The sequence below is a fragment of the Rattus rattus genome, chromosome 1 (genome assembly GCF_011064425.1).
Source record: "Rattus rattus isolate New Zealand chromosome 1, Rrattus_CSIRO_v1, whole genome shotgun sequence".
NCBI classification, from domain to species: domain Eukaryota; kingdom Metazoa; phylum Chordata; class Mammalia; order Rodentia; family Muridae; genus Rattus; species Rattus rattus.
In genome coordinates, this window is record NC_046154.1 from 264165804 (window position 1) to 264186712 (window position 20909).

Below are 20909 nucleotides of genomic sequence, written 5' to 3' on the forward strand. Positions count from 1 at the left end.
TACAGATTTTGATTTATGACTGTAGGAGGACCGAATCTCTCTCAGACTGTTTGATGTGTAGCATATGGACAGGTGGTTTTGAGGAGTAAGACGATCTGTTAACACTCCTGGCCTGAGAGGTTTCTTCCAGGTAAGAATAGTGACAGTGGGGACATTTGAAGTATTGAGTGGTAGGTCACCGAGAAGAGAGTGTGAAGCACACAGATGATCCTCTGAGGGTTAACTAAAGCAAGGAAAGGTTTGCCAGTCTGCCGTTCTTCCCTGCCCTCTACAATTCCTATCCCTTCTCTAAAGTCCCATTTCTGTGTCCCACTTTGAGGACTGCTAGGGCATTGATAGAGTTGATGAGGAAGAAAACTCAACAAACACAGGTTAATTCTGGCTTTGGGGGCTGGGACAGCGGCAGGCACACGGAAACTCGCCAAGGCATAAGTGGGTGAGTGATGGGTCATAGATTAGCAGAGAAATGAAAGCAAGAACAGAGGGTCATAAGCTTTATCCTCAGAGGTCCGGGAAGAAGAGGAAAACACACCGAGAACTGACGAAATAATTCAGGAGATGCCCAAGTGGATGATGCTTCCTGAGAGTCAGGAGAGCTGATCCAGCAGGGGTGATGGGCATCAGTCACCTGGTTAAGGAGTGCAGTGATAATGTACAGGACATTCAGTCTCGGTTGGAAATGCCAGAATATATATCTCAGTACCATTTGAGCAAAGTCCCCTAGATCCTGCCATTCACCGCCTAATGTATGTTTCAGGCAAAATGCTCTGTGTTAAATCCTACAGATGTGCCAGCTTTTCTATTCTGTCCTGGAAGAGACGGGGTGAGGGAAAACGGTTTGAACTCAGTTTACAGAGAACAACTCTGTATTCTTGTACTATGGCTCAGATTTCTAAAGATCTGCTTCTTCTTATTAGCATTGCTAACACATTAGAAGACACCAACTGGGGAAATACTAGGGCGGTTTCATAATTTCTCAGGAATGCTTGTTTCCCAACGTACAACTCGAGCCAGAGAGTTTTTGTTTGGGTCTCTGTGTGTGAAAGTTTGGTAAAACCCAAGTGCTGACTCCACCCTGAACAGTGTTATTTTGCTTACCACACAACATAAGAAACCCGCTCTCATAAAACCTACTGAGTTTATCCCAGTGAAAGGAGCAATGTATTTTCCATTTAATCAATGTATAAGGAGACCCAGCCTCTAAGGAGAAATCCTTCAATCATAGTGATTAAGTGTGAGACTATTTAATGACTTCCAGAGTTCATACTTGGGCCCCCAATTCTATTTTGTTTTTTTTTTCTGCCAAACTAGTAGTGATCTTACATTCTGTTACTAGAGGGCAGTAAGAAGTAGTAAAGAATTAATCATAGGAGCCATTTATGTGATCCTCTTAGATCACTTAGTGTCATATTTTAAAAGAGGTCAGACTGTCATCTTCTTTTACGTAATAAAATATTATGTGATCATTTCAGAATCTACTTGAAAAAAAAACCTACTTCCTTCCAGGATACTAGTAATAAATGCTACAATTAGATTTTCTTAGTTTACGTTTGTGTTTTAAGTAATTGTTAAGCAAAAACAGGATTGGGACTCTGTAAAATTGTAAGGTTAAACACAATTCCCCGTGCCTCTAGATGCATATAATTAAGGTGAACTGATTGAAGGCAAAATCATTTAAAAATTAAAATATAGACCACTCCTGCTTATTTTTTTTTCTTAACTGGGTTGGAGTTGACATTTTTGCTTAGGCAAAAATACATTTCATAAGACAAAATTTCCTAATGATCTCTGCTTATTATAAAACATCATGGTTGGTTCACTCTGAGGGTAAAGGTCACTTTCATAAACTTGCCCATCTCTTCGAAAACTCCTGCCACTACACACACACACCACACACACACACACACACACACACACACACACACACACACACACACAAATATATTCAAGGAGTGTTTCATTCATATAATATGTGAAATATCTAAAGGGTAAAATGGTAGTTTTTCTTTACACCCTTATTTTTGTTAAGAATATGTTCCTTTCTTTTCTTTTTTTTTTTTTTTTTTTTTGAGCTGAGGACCGAACCCAGGGCCTTTTAGGCAAGGCTCTACCACTGAGCTAAATCCCCAACCCCAAGAATATGCTTCTTATAGACCATTTTTTCCTCATGGTTCTATATTTATTGCTTAAGTACAAAGCTGAAGTAAAGCTATATGCTACATTCACTTGTAAAACATAAACGGAGGCGATAAAGCCAAGGTTTCCAAAAGGACAGAAAGGAAACGATGCTCCTGGCGCCGTGTGGCATTCTAGCTGTGTCAAACACAGGTGCTAACAATATCTTCCTGCACACCAGACAGCATCCTGCTGCCTCCACCGTGAGTCTCAGTTGAAAGAAAATAAGTTCGCAGAACCCAGTTGCTGCTTATGGCCTAAAACTCAGGCCAACTGAAGAATGGTCGCACCGTGTACTAGCAAAGAGCGGACTAAAGTGTCCGATGTTGTGTGGCATCGGTGTGACACGTCCTTGTGCTCCAGCCTTACATCCCCATCCTGGATGTGTGGTGGCTCACCTCAGAGCAGTCCTCTGGTCCCGAGGGAACACTGTGACTGTCTGCTTAACCCGGGCGACACACAAGATGACCCAGAGAGAATACACGGAGTGTCTATTGAACCTGGCGGACACTTGGAGAAATCTCTGGACCAAGGGAGCTAATTTTTCATTTACAGTTGACTTTTTGTCGCCACAATGAGTACTCTAATTCTCAAGGATATAACCTTGTGTTCAGATGCTTCTGTGTGGTTATGAGGGAAGACGGCCAACGATTTTGGGGAAAAACAACGTGTCTTAATGCACTGTCAGTTAAGGTAGTTAAGATTTATTATCTAGCATAGTCACAGTAAAGATCTTAAGAAGGCCCTGCAGCATGAGTGGACAACCTCAGGACACTAAAGTATAAAACGTGATAGAAAGGCCTGAGTAGAACCGGAGCCCTATATTTTTGTCTGTAAGAAGGCAATATGACATCGAATTATTCTTTGGAGCCATTTACTCTTTCCTAAGACATCTGAAGTCTTTGAACACTCTTAACGTGCTGTCAGATCTGAAAACTACAGGAAGTGGCATGGATCCAGGGTCTATTACCGTCAAGGCAGTAAGACGGAACTCAGGGAGTAACTGAGCCTCACCTTATTTCCCCAACAGTTTCTCTCCGTGAAAATACCTTAAATGAGCGTAACCCGAAGAGCCTGAGAGATGAGCGCAACTTAATTACAAAAGCAACTGTTTCTAATTGATATAAAAAAAAGTCTTACCTCTGTGGAATATAGAACATATGTTGGGGAGGTGGTTTATAAAGGACTCCTTCATACACAGGCCAGAGCCCACTTAAGATTCTGAACAGAGAGCTTTTCCCACAACCATTGGGGCCGGTTATCAAAAGATGCATCCCTTCTTCTACCTGAAGTCAGAAATAGAATCATAAGCTGCAATGTTCAATAATTATTTCATCTGGGAGCATTTAAAAATGTTTTTTTTTTAAGTATCCAACCCTATGATAATCTTGGATAGTGAAGACAGCAAATAATATATATCAGGATTGCAACTTCGAGTTTAACTTCGGCTATTCTCTGGAGCTAAAAGTATCATAAAATAATTAATTGCAAAAATATTGACACTTTTTGGAAAGAACACTGGCTCTCCGACACTTCAACTGAGATATTTTGAATCTGCACACAGATAGAGAAATTAACTACACATGAGAGAAAATCGAATCATAGGGTTTAAGTTAAAATTAGATTTTATTTTACTTATATTACTATCTAATTAAACTAATATAAAATCCAATGCAACTGAAAGTTGAATATACTAAAAGCACATTTATCCCAGGAGCCAGGTGGGTTCTTAATTTTTTATATTAGTGTATGGAATGCTGAAAGATCACAAAAGCACATAATAAGAAAGATAATATTAGTCTAAGTCTGGTGCATTTATAGATGTAAAAAATATGTTTATGAAGCCAAGACAGAGGAAAGCAAGGGAACTGTAGTGTAGCATATGCCTAGGGTTGGGTTTAAACACGTATAGCCAAGTCTCCGTATAGTCAGAACTGCCCTTCTGAGGAGTCAGCCAACTGGGGATTGTAATTACTTGAAGAAAAGAAAGGCTGCATCTGTATCAAATATATACAGACTCTTTTCCTGTATAAAACTGAACGGTTGAATGCTATCAGATTTGGGTGTCCTGGAACCTATCCCTTAAGGATATCTGGGAAGAACATATATACATATAATAATCACCCTCTCTCTTAAGTGGAGATCATATCCATATATTATTCATTCCATAAAACAAGTTTACTTATTAATCACTAACTGGAAGCTCCCCTCTATCACTTGTCTTGGTTATCTATTAAGTTTAAATAGTTAGACTTCTTGACTTGCATTCAGTTTGATAGGGTAGAGAGGTTGCCTTCCTATCAGACATGTGCAGGGGACCACATGTGCAAGGAGCAGGACGCAGCTTACAAATTTGACTTGCTTTCTAATCAGGGATGCAAAAATGAAGATGAGGGGAAGAGAGATAGAAATCCACAGGATGTCTATGCATGCACCTTTTCATGGAATGGAGGATGTCTATGCATGTGTATTTTCATTGAATGGATACAAACATCCATGTTTCCAAAAAAAAAGGAAGACACCAAGAGTCAAAGCAAAGGTGGATTGCTAGTGTTCCAGAACGTTCTGGGAGAAGCTACCAAGAAGGAGCTCTGTCTTGGTTCTTCTCTTCCGCTAGACTTCTTGATGACGGGTGATTCACTTGATAGATACCTGAGCACCATCCAAAAAGAGTTTTGGAAGGTACATGCCACGGTGAGCAGCGCATTCCTAAAATGTTTTAAACTATCAATTCCCGTCAGGAGTTCTTAGAAATTTAACACTTTAAAACTGATAACTGAGGACTTTTTTCATGTTAATATTTTCCTAACGTAATTTCTCAGTAAATTATGATTACATTTTCTTAACATAACTTCTCAGTTAACTTATGTTAAGACAGTGCGAGGAAAAGAAAATCCCACATTTTGGATTTTTCCCCCCGTAAGTCATAACTTTAATTTTGAAGACCAACAAAGGGATAAATGTAATTTTCCTTAAAAAGTATATATTTCCCAACCAATATGGAAGAAACACAACTTTTTTTATCCTATTCCAGGGAGATTAGAATTAAATTACACGTTCTGAAGAGAAAAGTAATAACCTATAAACAGTATGTTACAACAATGTCTATCTTCAGTTAAAAATCTGTAAGACTCTCCCGGTGGATTATTGCTTATTTCATACAAGAGACTTAGCTCTGAGTTTTTCCTCAGTGTATGATGCTTTTACAGAGACACGGTTAGAAGACAGCAACTTTGAAAGCTTTGTCATCTCTTTATTTAAAAACTAAAGCAATGAGAACTAGTATTATGTTACCTAAATGGACCCAAACAGTAACAGAACCAGTTTCATTCCTTTTTTTCAGGGTGAGGACTGAACTCGAGCTTTGTGGGTTAGGCAAGCACTTCATCCACTTAGCTAGCTAAACTGCTGAACTAGTAAGAGGAAATAAAATGTTACATATTTGCAACAAGTAGCTAATTGGTGCACATGTCATATCCTAATAATAAAACCACTCTACCGGTTTATAATTGAATAATAAATCCCAGCCAAACAATTCCTCTTCAATTTATTAACAGGATTTCCCTGTGTTCAACACATCTCGACCTCTCTTTTCAACTTCCAGTAAACCTGTACAACTGCAAATATATCTCGAATAACTGAGCCTAGGCTAGGATCTACTCCAAAATCATTAGTATTGTGATGCTCATAATTTGAATGGGGGACTGGTCATGCCTTTGATCAAACAGCTCAAATGTCTTTATTATAGTTCCTATAGTTTAAATCTGAAATGTCTTCCGTAGGATCACGTGTTGATCACCAAATCTCCAATTTCTGGCACATTCTGGAGGGTGGTGGAAAGCCTCAGGCATGAGTCCCATGTGGAGGAAGGAGGTTAGTAGGAATGTGTCCTTGGGCCATACCTCGGCCTGACACAAATTCTCTTTCTCTGTTCTCCACCCAGCTTGCAGTAAGGACCTTCCTTTCAACACGTTCCTGCCTGGTGCTCAGCTGTGCCTCACTCCGAAAGCCTCGAGATAGCTCAACCCCAAATAAATCCCCTGAAAGCAGGACCCGACGGGACACTTGCATGTGTACGGATACGTAAGCAACTAGCACAGCCCGTCAGCCATTTTATACGAAGTGTAATGTGTATGTTTACGTCTCACAAAGCCTTAAAACCAGGTCCTCCAGTTTACCAAAATGTTTTTTGGCACTCTCTCTCTCTTTTTTTTTTTTTTTTTTTTTGCAATTAAGATGCAGGATATTAAATAAATTATTTTCAACAGGATCAAAAACTAGAGTCGAGTCCACGAATCTTCTGATCATTTAAAGTCAAAATGAAAGTCAGGAAACCTGGATTAGTAAAACTAAATTTGATAATGGACCTCTGGGGAATGACTGTATTTCAGAGAGCATGTAAAAGTATCGTCTTAACATATTTCCTGACAACCTGTATACGAAGTTAAAATTCATTCCCAGATACTAATTTCCGAGATTTCCTCTTGTTTGCCCAGAGCTATGTCCCAAGTCCCCAGTGTTCTGTAATTTGATTTTCAGTCTGGCACCAAAGCGGCAGAGCTTGCGCTTCTCTTTCCACTCTGCTTTCTGAGGAAGTTACTGCGTCTGCAACTGAGACACTGTGCATACCTTTCGGATCTCCCCTTTCCACACGCTCCTCTCCAAGCATTTACCATAAGGTACATGAATTCTGAGTTGTTTTCTATTAGTGTGAGGCCAACAATCAGAAGATTCTTGGATATCATCTTACTTTGAAGTTCAGACTGGAAGCCACCACTTCTCCCGCTGGCGTGATTATGGGAACATTTTCACAAAGGATTCCATGGTCCACATCAATGACTGTCCCTGTAACCAAAGAACGGTTGAAGTTGCAAAGGCTACCACCTCATTACTTCTAGTTTAACTGGAAGAATGATACAACAGGATGGGCGAACTCAATTATAAAGATAATTCACACTAGTAAGTCATAGAAAAAACACGTGAAGTCAGCTTACTATCTACCTGTTTTTAATCGATTTAGAAAATCTGTCTGATAAAAATAGCTTTACAATCGAATATCAATATCTTTGGCCTAGTAGGCATAAGCTATAGCTGATGTAACCAAGCCCCAACGTTTAGGGTTACTCTGTTCCCCTATTTCCTACAAGAGAGGGAAAAAAAGTACAGTTCCAAGAAAGGAATCAAGAAGTGATATATGTCAAGACATGGTAAACATTTAGAAACCCAGAATAATGAGAAACAATATGGCACTATCACTAATGCTATTTATCAGTTCAAAATTTAAAAGCAGACAGTTCATGCAGCCACGTGTGCTACGTGAGCTGTCTGCGAATACAAGGCAAACACGGTTTCCCTGAGATTAAGTGTCTCATTTCCTTAGGGTCCCACTACTCATCCCTGCTCCTACAACTATAACACGAACACAGAGGCTAATTAAATACCAGTTTCTTGTAATTACCGAGAGCTGCTTCCTAAAGAAGAAACCTTTAGTTCTTTTCATAAAACGACAATAACCGATAAGAAAACTGTAAAAAAACAAAACAACAACAACAACAACAACAAAAAACAAACAAACAAACAAACAAAAAAACCCAACAAACTACACAAAGCAACACCAAACCTTGAAGTGAATCACCTTTGATTGCCAGGGTGTCACTGAGGGGCAGCTCCAGGCCACCTCCACTCTTGCTATTGTTTTCAGGCTCCTGAGTGACAGTTCTCTTATAAATGCCTCTCTTCACTTCATCGAAGACCCAGAACATGTTGTACACTCTGGCAGTATAACCCGCTAGTTCAGTGATCTGAAATTAACATATAAAGGGTGAGTTAATAGAGCCAGGGTAGACGATTTTTAAAAAACATGTACTACGTAAACTTCTTGATTTATTGCTAAAGATTCCACTTTATTGGGCACAACAACAACAACAACAAAAACCCCAATATATCAGATGACCGAAGGGAACAATAGTCAAGAGCCTTATTGGGGACAGTAAGGGAAGTCACTGGCATTGTAAAACAAAGCTATTAGTTTACTTTAGTGTTCAAAATGAAACGAGAAACTTTCACAACATTAGTGAGCTGTGAGGGTCTCCTAGTTACATTGTCTGATTTGGCCTGCATTAGACATGTTTCTGTTGGTTAGTCTCTTTGTTTCCAGTCAGAGTCTCGCTATGTAGTGCGGACTGGCCTCATACTTTGCAGTAGACGATCAGACCGTGTAAGTGTCTCACAGGTGGAACATCTGCCCAGCATACGTGAGGCCCCAGGTTCAGGCCTCCACGGTTACACACGTATTTTCGAAAATTTGAAACAGAACAATAACACAAGCCCTAATTCTATTGACTAGCTGACATTTTCGAAAGCAAACGAGTCATCCAGCTGGATGTGCGGTCTCCAAATACAGTCCGAAGCTTTCCCCTCAGCACAAACAGCACCAAGAGCCCTGTGTTTAGGCACACGTGGAGATGAATATTTTAAACAGCAGAAAAGTACTTCTCCCCCCTTCTTTATAAATGAATGCTCCTAAGCCAAATATTGCCACAGTTCCTGTCTGAGCAGAGGAATATATGTGCTAGAGGGCACAGGTTGCGAAAGTGAGCATGGGGAGAGGCGTCTGGAGGCCTCTGTATTAGTCCCACACTCTGGCTTCTTTTCAGGCTGAATGTGATTTAAATGCTTGGGGGAAGCTATAAATACATGAATTCTTTTTTTCTAGCTAAGATTATGAGATGCTTTCGCTCACAAAGCTGCGAGGAAGGAAGGATGCTTCCCTCTGGTTCAGCCAGCTGTCCATCTGGGTCAAGCTCCTGCTGTTGTCCTATTATGTCAGCACAGCTTGCTTTCAGGGGGCTGGGAAAGGTGACAGTCTTATCCACGTCGTTTGCCTCAGAAAGAGAATAGGGAACCTGACACCGATAAGTATGCATGTCACAAAAGACTGTCTCCTCCTAACTGTCATATGTAGATTAACCTGGGTGAAGCCGGCAGATGGCTGAGATCTTTGTGTGGGGAGAGCTTAAACTACATAATGAGTAGGTGTCACAGGCCTTCCACAGAAGGGAAACCTGTAATTTGACCACTTATTGATGTATTTTTGATGCTATCTAAAGGACCGCTTTTGAGATGTCATCTGAAAGAAAGTCTTGGGCTCTTACAAAGAGGCATAGAGAGGGTGGTTTGACAAAATACGGATTTAAAAGAAACATGGGTGTCTTAGGATTTCTACTGATATGGTAAAACACCACAACCAAAGGCAACTTGAGGAGGAGAGGGTTTACCACATCTTAAAGCTCATGGGTCACACTATCGCCGAGGGATGTCAGGGCAGAACGTCAAGGCAGGAGCTGAAGCGGAAGCCATGAAGGAATGACGCTCACAGCTTGTTCCCATGACATGCACAGTGCACTTTCTTATAGAACTTAGGGCCACCTGCTAGGGGGTAGCAGGTGGCACTAACCCCCCACAGTGCTTAATGCTTCCACATCAAGTATTAACCAATATGACACTCCACATGGACTTGGTTACAGGCCAGCCTTAGTGGAGGCATTGTTTAAATTAAGGTCCCTTCTTTCCAGTTATGGCCGGCTTTGTGTCCGATTGACATAAACCAAACAGCACATTGGGCAAACATAAATACTGGCATAGAAAAAAAATAGAACAAAGATTACGGAGAGATTCAAAAAGAACAGGAGGCAATGGGTAAGCAGACTGGGGTGGGCACAGGAATATCTATAGAGACTAACAGTGTACAGAAGACAGAACGCTTTGGGACACCACGGGTTTGTGGTGGAATGTCAAATCCTGAATGCAAACGAAGCTTTGCTCCCCTGGAGCTTGTGGAGAAGACACAATGTTTCTTTTCCTGTCTTAGTAGCACTGAGCTTGTAAGAATGAATATTCTTAGACTCAGAGCTTGCAAAGTCAGGATAAATAAAGTCATTTTTATCACTGGAGATAATCTAGAATGGTTAAGTGACCGTCCGTATGGAATGTAGCATGTTTTGATGGGAGATGGGTAATGTTTTTTCCCTTTAACGTTAATAATAGTTAAAATAAAAATAATTATAATAATAATTTTAATCTTAAAATGAACTCGTGGAAAAAGTTTTCCCAAAAACCAGGTCCCCAGATGATTAAGACTTCTGTTTGACATTTTAAAATATGAGTGTTTTCAATAAGAGGTACTGAACCATTGGTTTTATGGAAAAATAAGATCCAATTCAATAGGTCAGTTCTGTAAGAAACTCTGGAAACTTTGAAATGGTATCACACTCTAGTTAATTTAAGAGATGAATTCACAATGGTACTCTAACAACTCTCTTGGCTGTATTATCTGCAAAATTAATTAATGGAATTTTAAATGGATGGTAGAAAGATGGGTACATCGGCCCCTGCTCTCAGCGAGTTCAGGGTCAGGTGCAGAGGAAAGAACCATGTCGATGTGAGAGAGACAGAGAAGCCCACCCATGCTTCAAAGATGGCCGGAAGCGGAATCATGTTACTGGAGAGACTACCTCAATGGAGGATGAACAAAGTTTGCAAGATATAAAGCTGGCATTATTAACTTACACGCATTGAACATTGAAATGCATTGACCCACGCACTCCACATTATGAACTTTCAACACCCTACAAAATCACTGCTGCCACGACTCCAATTTACAAGCACGGAAACAGGGATACAGACAGACAAGAAGCTTGAGGAGATCATGTGATTCGTAAGTGATGAAGTCTGAATGGAAATGAAGCATGGGCTCTCCAGGCCACATAAGAGCAATAATTCCTTTTTGTTCTTTTCATTTAAAGAAGGTAAAGTCATGCTTGTAAGCAGGAATAACAGAACACCTCACTTCAGTTTCTTCCCTTGACATCAATTATACCCTGGGCAGTTTTGAGGAGAGGGAGAGAGGGAGAGAGGGAGAGAGAGACCTGTTTCTAAAGTTGCAGTGCATTACATTTTGCTTTATTTTCAGATGCATTCATATTTTAAGCAAATAGGCAAGAAATTAAAGTACCTCTTTGTATGAAGACATAATCCTCTCAATCGCGTCAGCTCCAGAGGCCAGTAAATTCCGAGCAGTGGTAAAGGCCTCAGTCCGATCGCTAACCATAGCCTGCTTAGGGCCGTCCTCCAGATCTACGAGAAAAATCACAGAACTATTGAGTTTTTTTTCCCCCCAAGTTGCTGTCTTATTTTATACCAATTAAATGATGGCTAAAATAACGATATCTCATGACTATCGGCAATTTCCTAGAAACAATACTTAATTATTATATTATTAAATACAATAAACACCATGTGTGTATTCGCTTTTATTAGAAGTTTCCTTTCGCGGTATTATTTTTAGAACAAGAATGAGCAGAAATAAATCCATTAGCTTATTCCATTTAGCCTCCTTTGGACTTTTCCTGTATCCCCCGCTCCTGCTAACTCTTACAGCTGTGTGACAAACTCTCCTGCCAGTCTCAGGAAAAGTGCTCACTTGAGGCTGCCACGGTGGCTCAGTAAAGTGCCCTCTGTGTGGGTGTGAGGACCCCAGTTTGGATTTCTTCTACCCCTACTGTTTAAAAATATTGGGGCATAGTGCTCACTTTAGCACTGGAGGAATAGGAGGGTCTCTGGGGCTCACTGGCCAGCCAGCAAAAAAATCAACGAGCATCAGGTTTAAAAGAAGAAGAGAGGTGGGGGAGGGGTTGCTGTTGGGATGGTTCAGTGGGTAAAGTCACTTGCTGCCAAGCCTAATTCCTGAGTTTGATCCCCAGAACCTACACGGTAGGAGACAACCGATTCCCAAAAGCTGTCTTCTTACCTCCATGTGCACGATGCGGTCGGTACACATGTGCCTACGGTTCATACATACACAGAGACACGCACAGTAATAAATGTATAGATTCACATATGATATTTTTAAATAATAAAAAATATTATTTAAAAAATTAAAAGTAAATAAACAATAATAGTGGAGAGTTATCTCAGAGATGCCTGACATTGACTTCTGGTCTTCGTACCTATGCACCAATGTGCACACATGCACACATGCACTGGCTCATTCAAACATGTATGTACACCATATACCCATACACTTATACCAACCTATTAACCAGAATAAAAAAAATGGTATGGTTTCTTTAAGAGGAATTTAAACAGATCTGACCCTCATGATTTTGACATTTTTCTTCTTTCCCAAACATTTATCATTCTATAGCTCAGCTGAGTCACTGACGTGCCCTTCTCTGTCAGTCCTTTGGGATTTACACATTCGATTCTTCTCACTCTGTAGTCCAGACTGGCCTAGTCTTTATGTTGCGATCCTCCAGCTTCAGCCTCCTGGGTACTAGGGTTACAGGTGTAGCCCATGCTTGACTCTACTTCCAAAATATAACGAGATGCGCTTCATGGCAAGAGAAAGGCCCGTGGGATTCTCAGCCAGCTACCAAAATAGTGAGTTCCTCTTGAGCTAAACTAAGAAAAGGCTTGGGTTTTTACCATCTGGCCAACTTGATCGCTGGAATTTATGAATGTGGGTTAAAAGGGGTTTGACCTTTCACTGGCAACCTCTGTCAAGAGAAAAAAAAAAAAAACCCAACTGCTCAGAGGGATAAAGGTTGATACGGAATTATAGCTTCCATGTTACTTTGGCAGATTAATGCCTTCTGGGTTTTCTCCACGCTTTCAGCAACAAAATAAATATTTTCTCATAGTGTGTAACTTTTAAACTGCCTCGTTCTTATGTAGGCATCACGGAAGCAGGAGCCAGTAACGTTAGTCCTGCATGCAGCCATCAACTGCCTTAGTGTCACATATGAACCCATGACCTAAGCTGCCTACCTAGCCATTTCTCAGCACAATTTGATTCTTTAATGAAGAGCAAAGACACCACTAACATTTTCATCTGTAATCTCTTTCTCTCTCTTAGTACAAAGAAAGGGATACATAGCCTTAAAACAATAAACAGAATAAATATTCGTATGTTTCCCTTTCAGTGATTGGCCCAACAGTTCCTCCTATCAATCTACAGAGCAAGTTTCAGTGTGGCGACTGTGGTCCAGGAGGAAAGGCAGTATGCCAGGAGTTATATAGTGTCTCCCATTCCTAGTGCTCCTATGTGATTTTTAGACAATCCAAGAGCTCCAGACTAGAGGCTCCGAGGCCCTCTTCTGAAGGGGAAAGCAACATGCTTCTAGTAGTAATTCTTGTTTTAAATATAAATAGCCTATCCTAACTATGAACATTCACTTGACATTGTAAAAGGGTGGCCCAGTAGATCCCCAACAGAGATGGCTATCTTTTTCTCCTGTTGACAAAAATTATACAGCTTCTTTCTCCAAACCCAGTGATTTTCAAGCTTCTTAATATTGTGACCCTTTAATATAGTTTTTGTGTTGTGTTGACCCTCGACCAGAAAATTATTTTTGATACTACTGTAATTTTGATATTGTTATGAATTGTGATATAAACATTGGATATGCAGGGTATCGGATAGGCGACCCCTGTGAAAGGTCATGACCCAAAGGGGTCATGTTGAGAATCACTGACCCAAACTGTTCCTACTTCTGACTTCCTAGACACTTTCAAATCCTTGCTCCTTTCAACAATAGTAATGACACCAGCAACTGTCCATTAAGCATTTCCAACGGGCAGGCACCGTACTAAGCTTAGCACTGATCCTCAGCACAATCCTGCTAACTTCCCCTATTTTAAATAGGAGGGATTTGAACCACAGAAAAGCAGAATGGGCACTTGTAAGCAGAGCTGCCCATATGTAAGCCCAAGCACTCTCATTCCAGAGCCCAGAGACTGGGAATATAATGAACGCTGACAAGAGCCGACACTTGACTTACTACTCACGAAGCGCCATTTCAAAGCATACCAGCACATTACAATTTCACAGCAGCTCCGAAGGATATCCACACGGTTAAGAAAACTAAGGCCTATACATTTATATAGTCCCCCTAAAGCTTGGTTAACTAGTCCATCAGGCCATGCTTCCCCCTCATCTCTCTTTATCCCCACCTCCTACCCACCCCTTCCTCAATATTATTCATCCTCTTTTTCTCTTTTTTTGCTACTCTGTTTCATACTTTGAAACTTTGATTATATATTTCCAACTACCTATGTACTTGGGGGCAGGTGGGTATGTGCCTTTGAGGAGAGGTGCTACCTATGCAGACCAGAAAAGGAGTCTTGGCACTGGGGATACAAACACAGTGAACTACTCAACAGAGGTGTTGGGGTTGGGAACAAATCTCCAGTTTCCTGTAAGAGCGGCAAGTGCTCTTAACCACTGGGCGCTGCCTTAGCCTTTGATTCTCTCACCACCAAACCCCTGCCACCTTCTTACTCTTTGAAATACAGTATCATGCAACTATTTTATCTGTAACAAAAGAGGCACCTAAGTGATTAAGTTTAAATTATATGTATTTTCTGAGACAGGGTCTTTTCTACATAGCCCTAGATGTCCTGGAACTCGCTTTGTAGATCCAGGATATCCTGGAACTCCCAGAAATCCACCTGCCTCTCCCTCCAGAGTGCTGGGATTAAAGGCTTGCACCACCACCCCTGACCTTAAATTAACATTTAAGACGAGACTAGAGAATGTGGCATATAATTCCTAGACCTGAAACCTGAAACTGGTATCAGTACGTGAAAAACAGCTGTTTTCACTGAGTGAAATGGTATTTTCACTTGGTTAGGTCACCAGAAGTCACATCGATTTAGTAGCTTGAACACATGTTCACACACAGCAACTTTCATTTCATTTCTGAAACACTCTCAAGTCTCGTTCTGCAGATGGGTCCTTTTGTCTTCTGAGGGGCTCTCCGGTTGCCTACATCTGCAAGCCGTTCTTTGGAATGAGCTTTCTCTGCTACTCTGTTTCACTTCCAATTGAATCATCACATGTTTCTTTCGGCTGTTATTGTCGCTGTTTGTAGGGTTTATTTTTAGACACCTCATTACCTCTCCGTAAGTGAGCTAGTTAGTTTCATGGCATACATGTTTACTTCTTACTAACCTCTGTGGGGTTAATTTGTCACCATTAATAGCTACATTATTTTTTTCTATTCTGTGTGGAGTACACCAGAGGTTTCTAATAAGACCAAACACTGCCAACAACATTGTATTATAATCTTCTTGTGGGCATTAGATCTAATGTGGATTAGATATGGAACCTTTCGATGAATGTGATTAGTTTAAGAAATAACTTTTTAATTTATATTTCGCCAATTTCTTAGCAAATCTTAAGGGTGTACATTTTTCAGTGTCTTCTTTTTTACTGTAAACACTCCTTTGGAAAAGTAGTTCTCTCTTTACAAACGGATTTTGTCTCAAATACTAGTACTAAGAATAACTTTTACAATAGAAATTTTAAATGTTTTCTTGGTAAATTTGAACACATAAAACCAGATAAAACTCAATTTCCACGGTTTCTACTTGGCAGCTTCCTTGTGGAGTATATTTACTATGTGTTTAGTGCTGTCCACAAAGAAGTACCTGCAGGTCACAGTTCTCCTAAACGAACATATTTAGCTTAATAATGACTCAAATAGACATTTTAAAAATAAAATGAACTAAGCCATGGGAGTAACTTTAAAAATAAAAATATTATATTTTCCCTTGTTTTTATTACCTTAATTTAAACAATAGTCATTAAGACTGAGCTGTATATAAACAACTATAAAAGACTCCACGTCATCAACATTATTCTAAGTGTTGTCTTTTGTGTTCTAGTAGCTTCTACCTAACCTTAGGTATAACAGCTATATCTTTCATAAGCATCTCTGTGCTAAGTCTCACAAACCCCTCTGAAGAAATCTTTCCCGTTTTACTTTCCCAGAAGAGGGAACCAAGGCTTGGGAGAGTTTGAGGGTCTTAGTAGGAATCATTGGGGCCAGGTTTGAAATCAAACACTGTTTCCCTCAAAATTCTGCTCTAGGTTCACCCCTAAGTTTTTGATCAAGTAGTTTCTAAAGAAGGGGGATATTTGGTTTTTGGAGAGCAGAAAATCCTTCTTCATTAACTAAAGCCATTCTTGCACATCTGTGGGGAATGGGGAGGCTGGTTCAGGGCCCCTGAGGAGTCTGAGATCCAAGTTGCTTAGAGAAACCACTATAGTGATTACAGGGTTTATATCACCCCATGTTCTTTAAATGTCTCCAGATTATCTGCAATATTTCATGTGACGTAAATGCTATAGAAACAGTCATTATAATGAGCTCTGTTGAGAATAAAAGTTATGTGCTGGTCATGGACACATTTTCTCTGCTTTTGCTTTAGACTCTGATTTCTGTTCTGCGCTTGGCTGAATTCTTGAATGTGAACCTATGGAAGCTGAACTCTAGCTGTAACCCCTTCCTTCCTACCAGTAAAGACTCAAAACTCATACAGAAAGAGCATTACGCCCTTGTCTCTCTTGCCCTTACTTTTCTTTGTTATACCAAAAGAAAAAAACTATAGAGGCAGGGATAGGATAGAATTACGTAACTGCAGCTTGGTGAGTCCCAACCTCCTAAACCCAATCATGTCATGGGAAGATGTCTGTATTACTACAAATAGAGGAGAACCCGTTCCAAGATGCACACATACACCCTGAAATAGCATTCCTGATTATCTAATGTAGCCAATCAGCTTTCAAATCACGAATCAGGATACATTCAGTTACAGAACATTTACATGCTTAATCCTATGGGATGCTAAGACCAAACCACGAGGTACGCTTACGTCATACTCTTTCTGAAGATACTGATTTGATTTGTGGTTAAATGTAAACTGGAAAGCCACTGGGCAGTATAACTGAAATTGCTCTAAGGCAGACTTCCAGAGACACTGGGTTAGAGACCTTGGTGAGTAAGGTTCCTTGAGCTACCTGTTGCTTCTTTCCTACTGGTGGTCTGATTATTGAACGTGAAAACCCGTCACTGTTTCTGAGTACAAGCAACAACAGATACTAGCTGTCTACATAGTAACACAGGGGACATGCAACGGCCTCTTCAAGAGAAACAATGTTAAGCGTATATTCAAGATTAAGCGTGAATGTTATTACCACCATCTGCAAAGCCTGTTGCAGTGATGATAGGTATGGCCACCATAATTAGTCCACAGCCGCTCCACACATACTTCATCAGGAACTGTTCTATCATGATGTACCACAAACGTTTGGATAGAATAAGGTTCATCTGGTAAGCTAAAGCCTTGTAACACTTCTGCAGTTGCTTCATTTCTACCTGAAAAGGGGGGAAAAGACAAGAATGAGTGCAGCCTGAGCTGTGGAAACGAACATTGCCATTGATTAAGGTTCTCTTTCATGGTGTAGCTGTATTATTTTGCTGTATTTAGTATAGCCACTGTTGATACAGGTCTACAACTAGAATTAGTCGTAATTTAGCATTACTTATGATAACACATTATCTGGTAAATATAATATTGTTTGAAATACACAGGAGGGAGATAGAAACATAGCTCAGTGTTAGAACACTAGCCTACTGCTGATGTACATAAGGCATTGGGTATAATTCTCAAGAGAGAGAGAGAGAGAGAGAGAGAGAGAGAGAGAGAGAGAGAGAGAGGTGTAATTATAATTTAATACTTTTGAGAAGTTAAAATTAAATATTTTTATAAAGATACAAGTAAGCATTGTTAAACCCATATCATTCTTGAGGATTTGAAAATATACGAAAACGAACAAAATGTGTATAATTAGACCATTTTTGAATTGGCTCAATTTCACTGATTTTTGTCTTTTAAGTAAACAATCTACTAATTTACACTGAGTTCAATGGTTCAAAAAACAACAAATCAGGACACAGAACACAAAGCATATTCCAAGTCCTAAATTAGTTTAGATTTTTTTTTTTCCTTTGGATTGTTTCTGCTATTGAGAAAGAAACAATGATAATTCTTGGTGCTTTAAAAGGAACATCATTCTGCTTGGTAGTTAAACAATATTTTTAAATACTTTAGTATGTATTGCCAAACCATTGGTATTATATTTCAGATGTCCCCACCCTCAGTTTATATCGTACTCAGTTTATATCATTCTGAAGCCACTATAATACACCGCAATTTTATATAACTGGGCTAATTATTCAACTGTTAAGGATCTGTAGCATTTAAAAATAGTGCTCCTGGGTTGGGGATTTAGCTCAGTGGTAGAGCGCTTGCCTAGGAAGCGCAAGGCCCTGGGTTCGGTCCCCAGCCCCGAAAAAAAGAACCAAAAAAAAAAAAAAAAATAGTGCTCCTTCCTCCTCCTGTCCCCGCTAATCTTAGTTTTTACTCCTCTCTTAGGCAAAATTTAATTATCTCTGTCAAAGTTACGTTCTTGGCATGAGCTAAAAGTAAATAAAGGAAATGCCATTATTAGAAACTTTTCTGCATTTCTTAATCTGCACACTTTCATTGATCAGTTTTGCAGAACTGTCTGAGCCATCTCCTTGGTGAAAGCAGTTATCCCCCTTGAACACAAAAGAACAACAAAGGAGACTACCCTGACATCTCCATTTCAACCCAGAGGTTTACTCTCAGCTCCCAGATGTGCGTTTTCTTCACAGTGTACAGAACCCTTCACCAAGTTAATGCTTAAGTTTTAAGAAAATGCCTTTGAGTTCATTCATTACAGTCATACTGGCGTAACAGAAGCTATGCAGACCACTTAAAAAAGATCAGACATTTTATTCTCCTGAAACTCCAGAAAAGTTCAGACTCTTTAGCTCTCTAACGGCTGATGATTTAAAGGGCTAATGTATTTTAGCATGACTTAGCTACCAGAGGACTGTAAAATGCTTGGAAAGTGGGTCTGTCAACAAGACAACAGATGGTATCTAGCAGAAGAGTGGCTGCTTGGACAGTCTCACATTTCACCCGTTGCTTTAATGCCTGTCTTACCTTATGTCCTCTGTAGAAGGCAATTTCTTCCACATTGGCTATGATTCTGGAGTGAACGTACCGCAAGTAGCCCTTTCTATGAGCTTCTTCAGCCACCAGAGTACCAAATTTGGGCGAGCAAGCTTTCAGGACTTTAGCAGTGGCATACACCACGAGCCCTGCTAACAGGGTGGGCCCGATGGGGCTTGCTCCTCTGGATGTAGCTGTCCGGATGAGGGTATAGGAGGTTAGAATTACATCTAAAATCGGTTTGGTAAGGTTGGAATACAGGTGAGCCACCGATTGCGAGAACATCATAATGTCTTCAGTTAGAGACTGGTCAGGGTTTGCCAGCCTCCCGTCCATATTTATCACCTTATAATAAGTCTGATTTGCAAAATAGGTCTCATAGGCATGGTCCACTAAGCGAGTTCTAAAGGCCAATGCCAGTTTGCACTCCAGGTACCTGATAGCGCTGTTGACAAAGGTAGCGGGGACGGCAATCATAAGCCACTTGACTAGTTTGATGATGAAAGTCCGAGGCTTCTTTTCCACGATGCTTTTCACGATTTTCCCATCCAGACCAGCCACGTAGATAGACAGAAACGTTCGTGAGATTAGAGCCACCGAGTGGAGGCAGAGCCACCCCGTTTCAGTGGTCACAAGTTTTGGAAAGAGGATTTTCCGAAGTTCCAGTAGCTGTTTGAAGAAATCTGCATTTAGTCCCGGCGCAGGTTTTTTACAGATGATCTCTGTGCAATGCAGTCTTTCTCTGTTCTCTGCAGGCGGGTAATCTTCTGCTTTCGCCTTCCGGTGGCCAGGCTGCTTTAAACGCCTGCCAAGGATGGGATAGAGGGTTTTCAGAGCATATGCCGCAGCCACCAGGCAGGCAGCCCTTTTAGCAGCACCGGATCTGGTCCATTTCACCCGATAGGCTGCTGCATTTAGCATGTGTATCATTTTTCCAGCGAACACAAATGGATTTTTCTCCAAAGAACTCCTTTTAAAAGCTCATGCTCCGCGGAGAGCCCAGCAAAGGTTTCAGAAAACCCCACAGCCTCCCATGCTCTGCAGCTTGTCTCCCTTACTCTTATTTTGTTCTTCAGGGACGGATGCAGCAAAAAGCTCAAACTCCACCGCATCCACCGGGGGCGAGTCCCTCAGCAGCCAGAGCTGGCCAGGCTCCACCCCCCAGGCTTCTCATTGGCTGCGTGGGCGGTGAGACCCTGGACTCCTCGCCTCTTCCCTTTGAACCTTAAAAGTGAAGAGAGAGCCAAAACAAATCCTATACTTAAACAGGAGTTCAGAGAGTTAAATATCTATTTCTGGAGAGGTCGAATAAGGTCAGCTGCTGGAGAGCAAACCTTCCCTCGGAGCTATTGAGCATGCTCAGCGCCACTTAGAAACCCTCCGAAGTTTCAGAATATACATCCCGTCTCTAAGATTTCTACAAAGGCGAAGGGCAGAGGGAAGCAAGGCTCGCAGCAGCTTTAATGAGCCCAGAGAGAAAGAACCAGCTAGAGGAGGGTGGAGCCTCAAGAGGATTAACGGAACTGGCCAAGGGGAAGGAGTCAGACAAGAGAGTGATAAAAGCTAGAGCCGTAAAACAAAATAACGAACGCATATCCTTGAGAATGTTTTGTTCAGAAGATGTTGTCCCTCCACGCCTTCGCCCTTGTTTCGATTTTCTTAGATATTCGCAGAAGCTATCAGATAGGCTGCTATTGAGGGTGTCCCTTGTACAGAAGCCGGAGGCGAGCTTGAGTGTTACAGAAAACAGTCACCCGCTACACCCAGAGCTCCTCCCACATACTCCCCTGTACTATCTTGTCCTGATAATAAAATTCTTTCTGCTCCACGATCGTCATGTTTAGCAA

The 20909-nt window shown here is 40.8% G+C and overlaps 1 protein-coding gene across 1 annotated transcript in view; it reads right to left on the bottom strand.

Moving 5' to 3' along the window:
- Abcd2 (ATP binding cassette subfamily D member 2) overlaps window positions 1-20289 on the bottom strand; it is a 46146-nt gene extending 25857 nt beyond the window's left edge. The window contains exons 1-6 of the mRNA XM_032885322.1: window positions 19054-20289; window positions 17216-17396; window positions 11189-11310; window positions 7811-7976; window positions 6926-7020; window positions 3316-3461 (exon numbers count right to left, since the gene is read on the bottom strand). Of these exons, the coding sequence (XP_032741213.1) occupies window positions 3316-3461; window positions 6926-7020; window positions 7811-7976; window positions 11189-11310; window positions 17216-17396; window positions 19054-19992 (1649 nt within the window). The 5' untranslated portion in view covers window positions 19993-20289. The remainder of the gene's footprint in view (window positions 1-3315; window positions 3462-6925; window positions 7021-7810; window positions 7977-11188; window positions 11311-17215; window positions 17397-19053) is intronic.
- Between the last annotated feature and the right edge of the window lie 620 nt (window positions 20290-20909).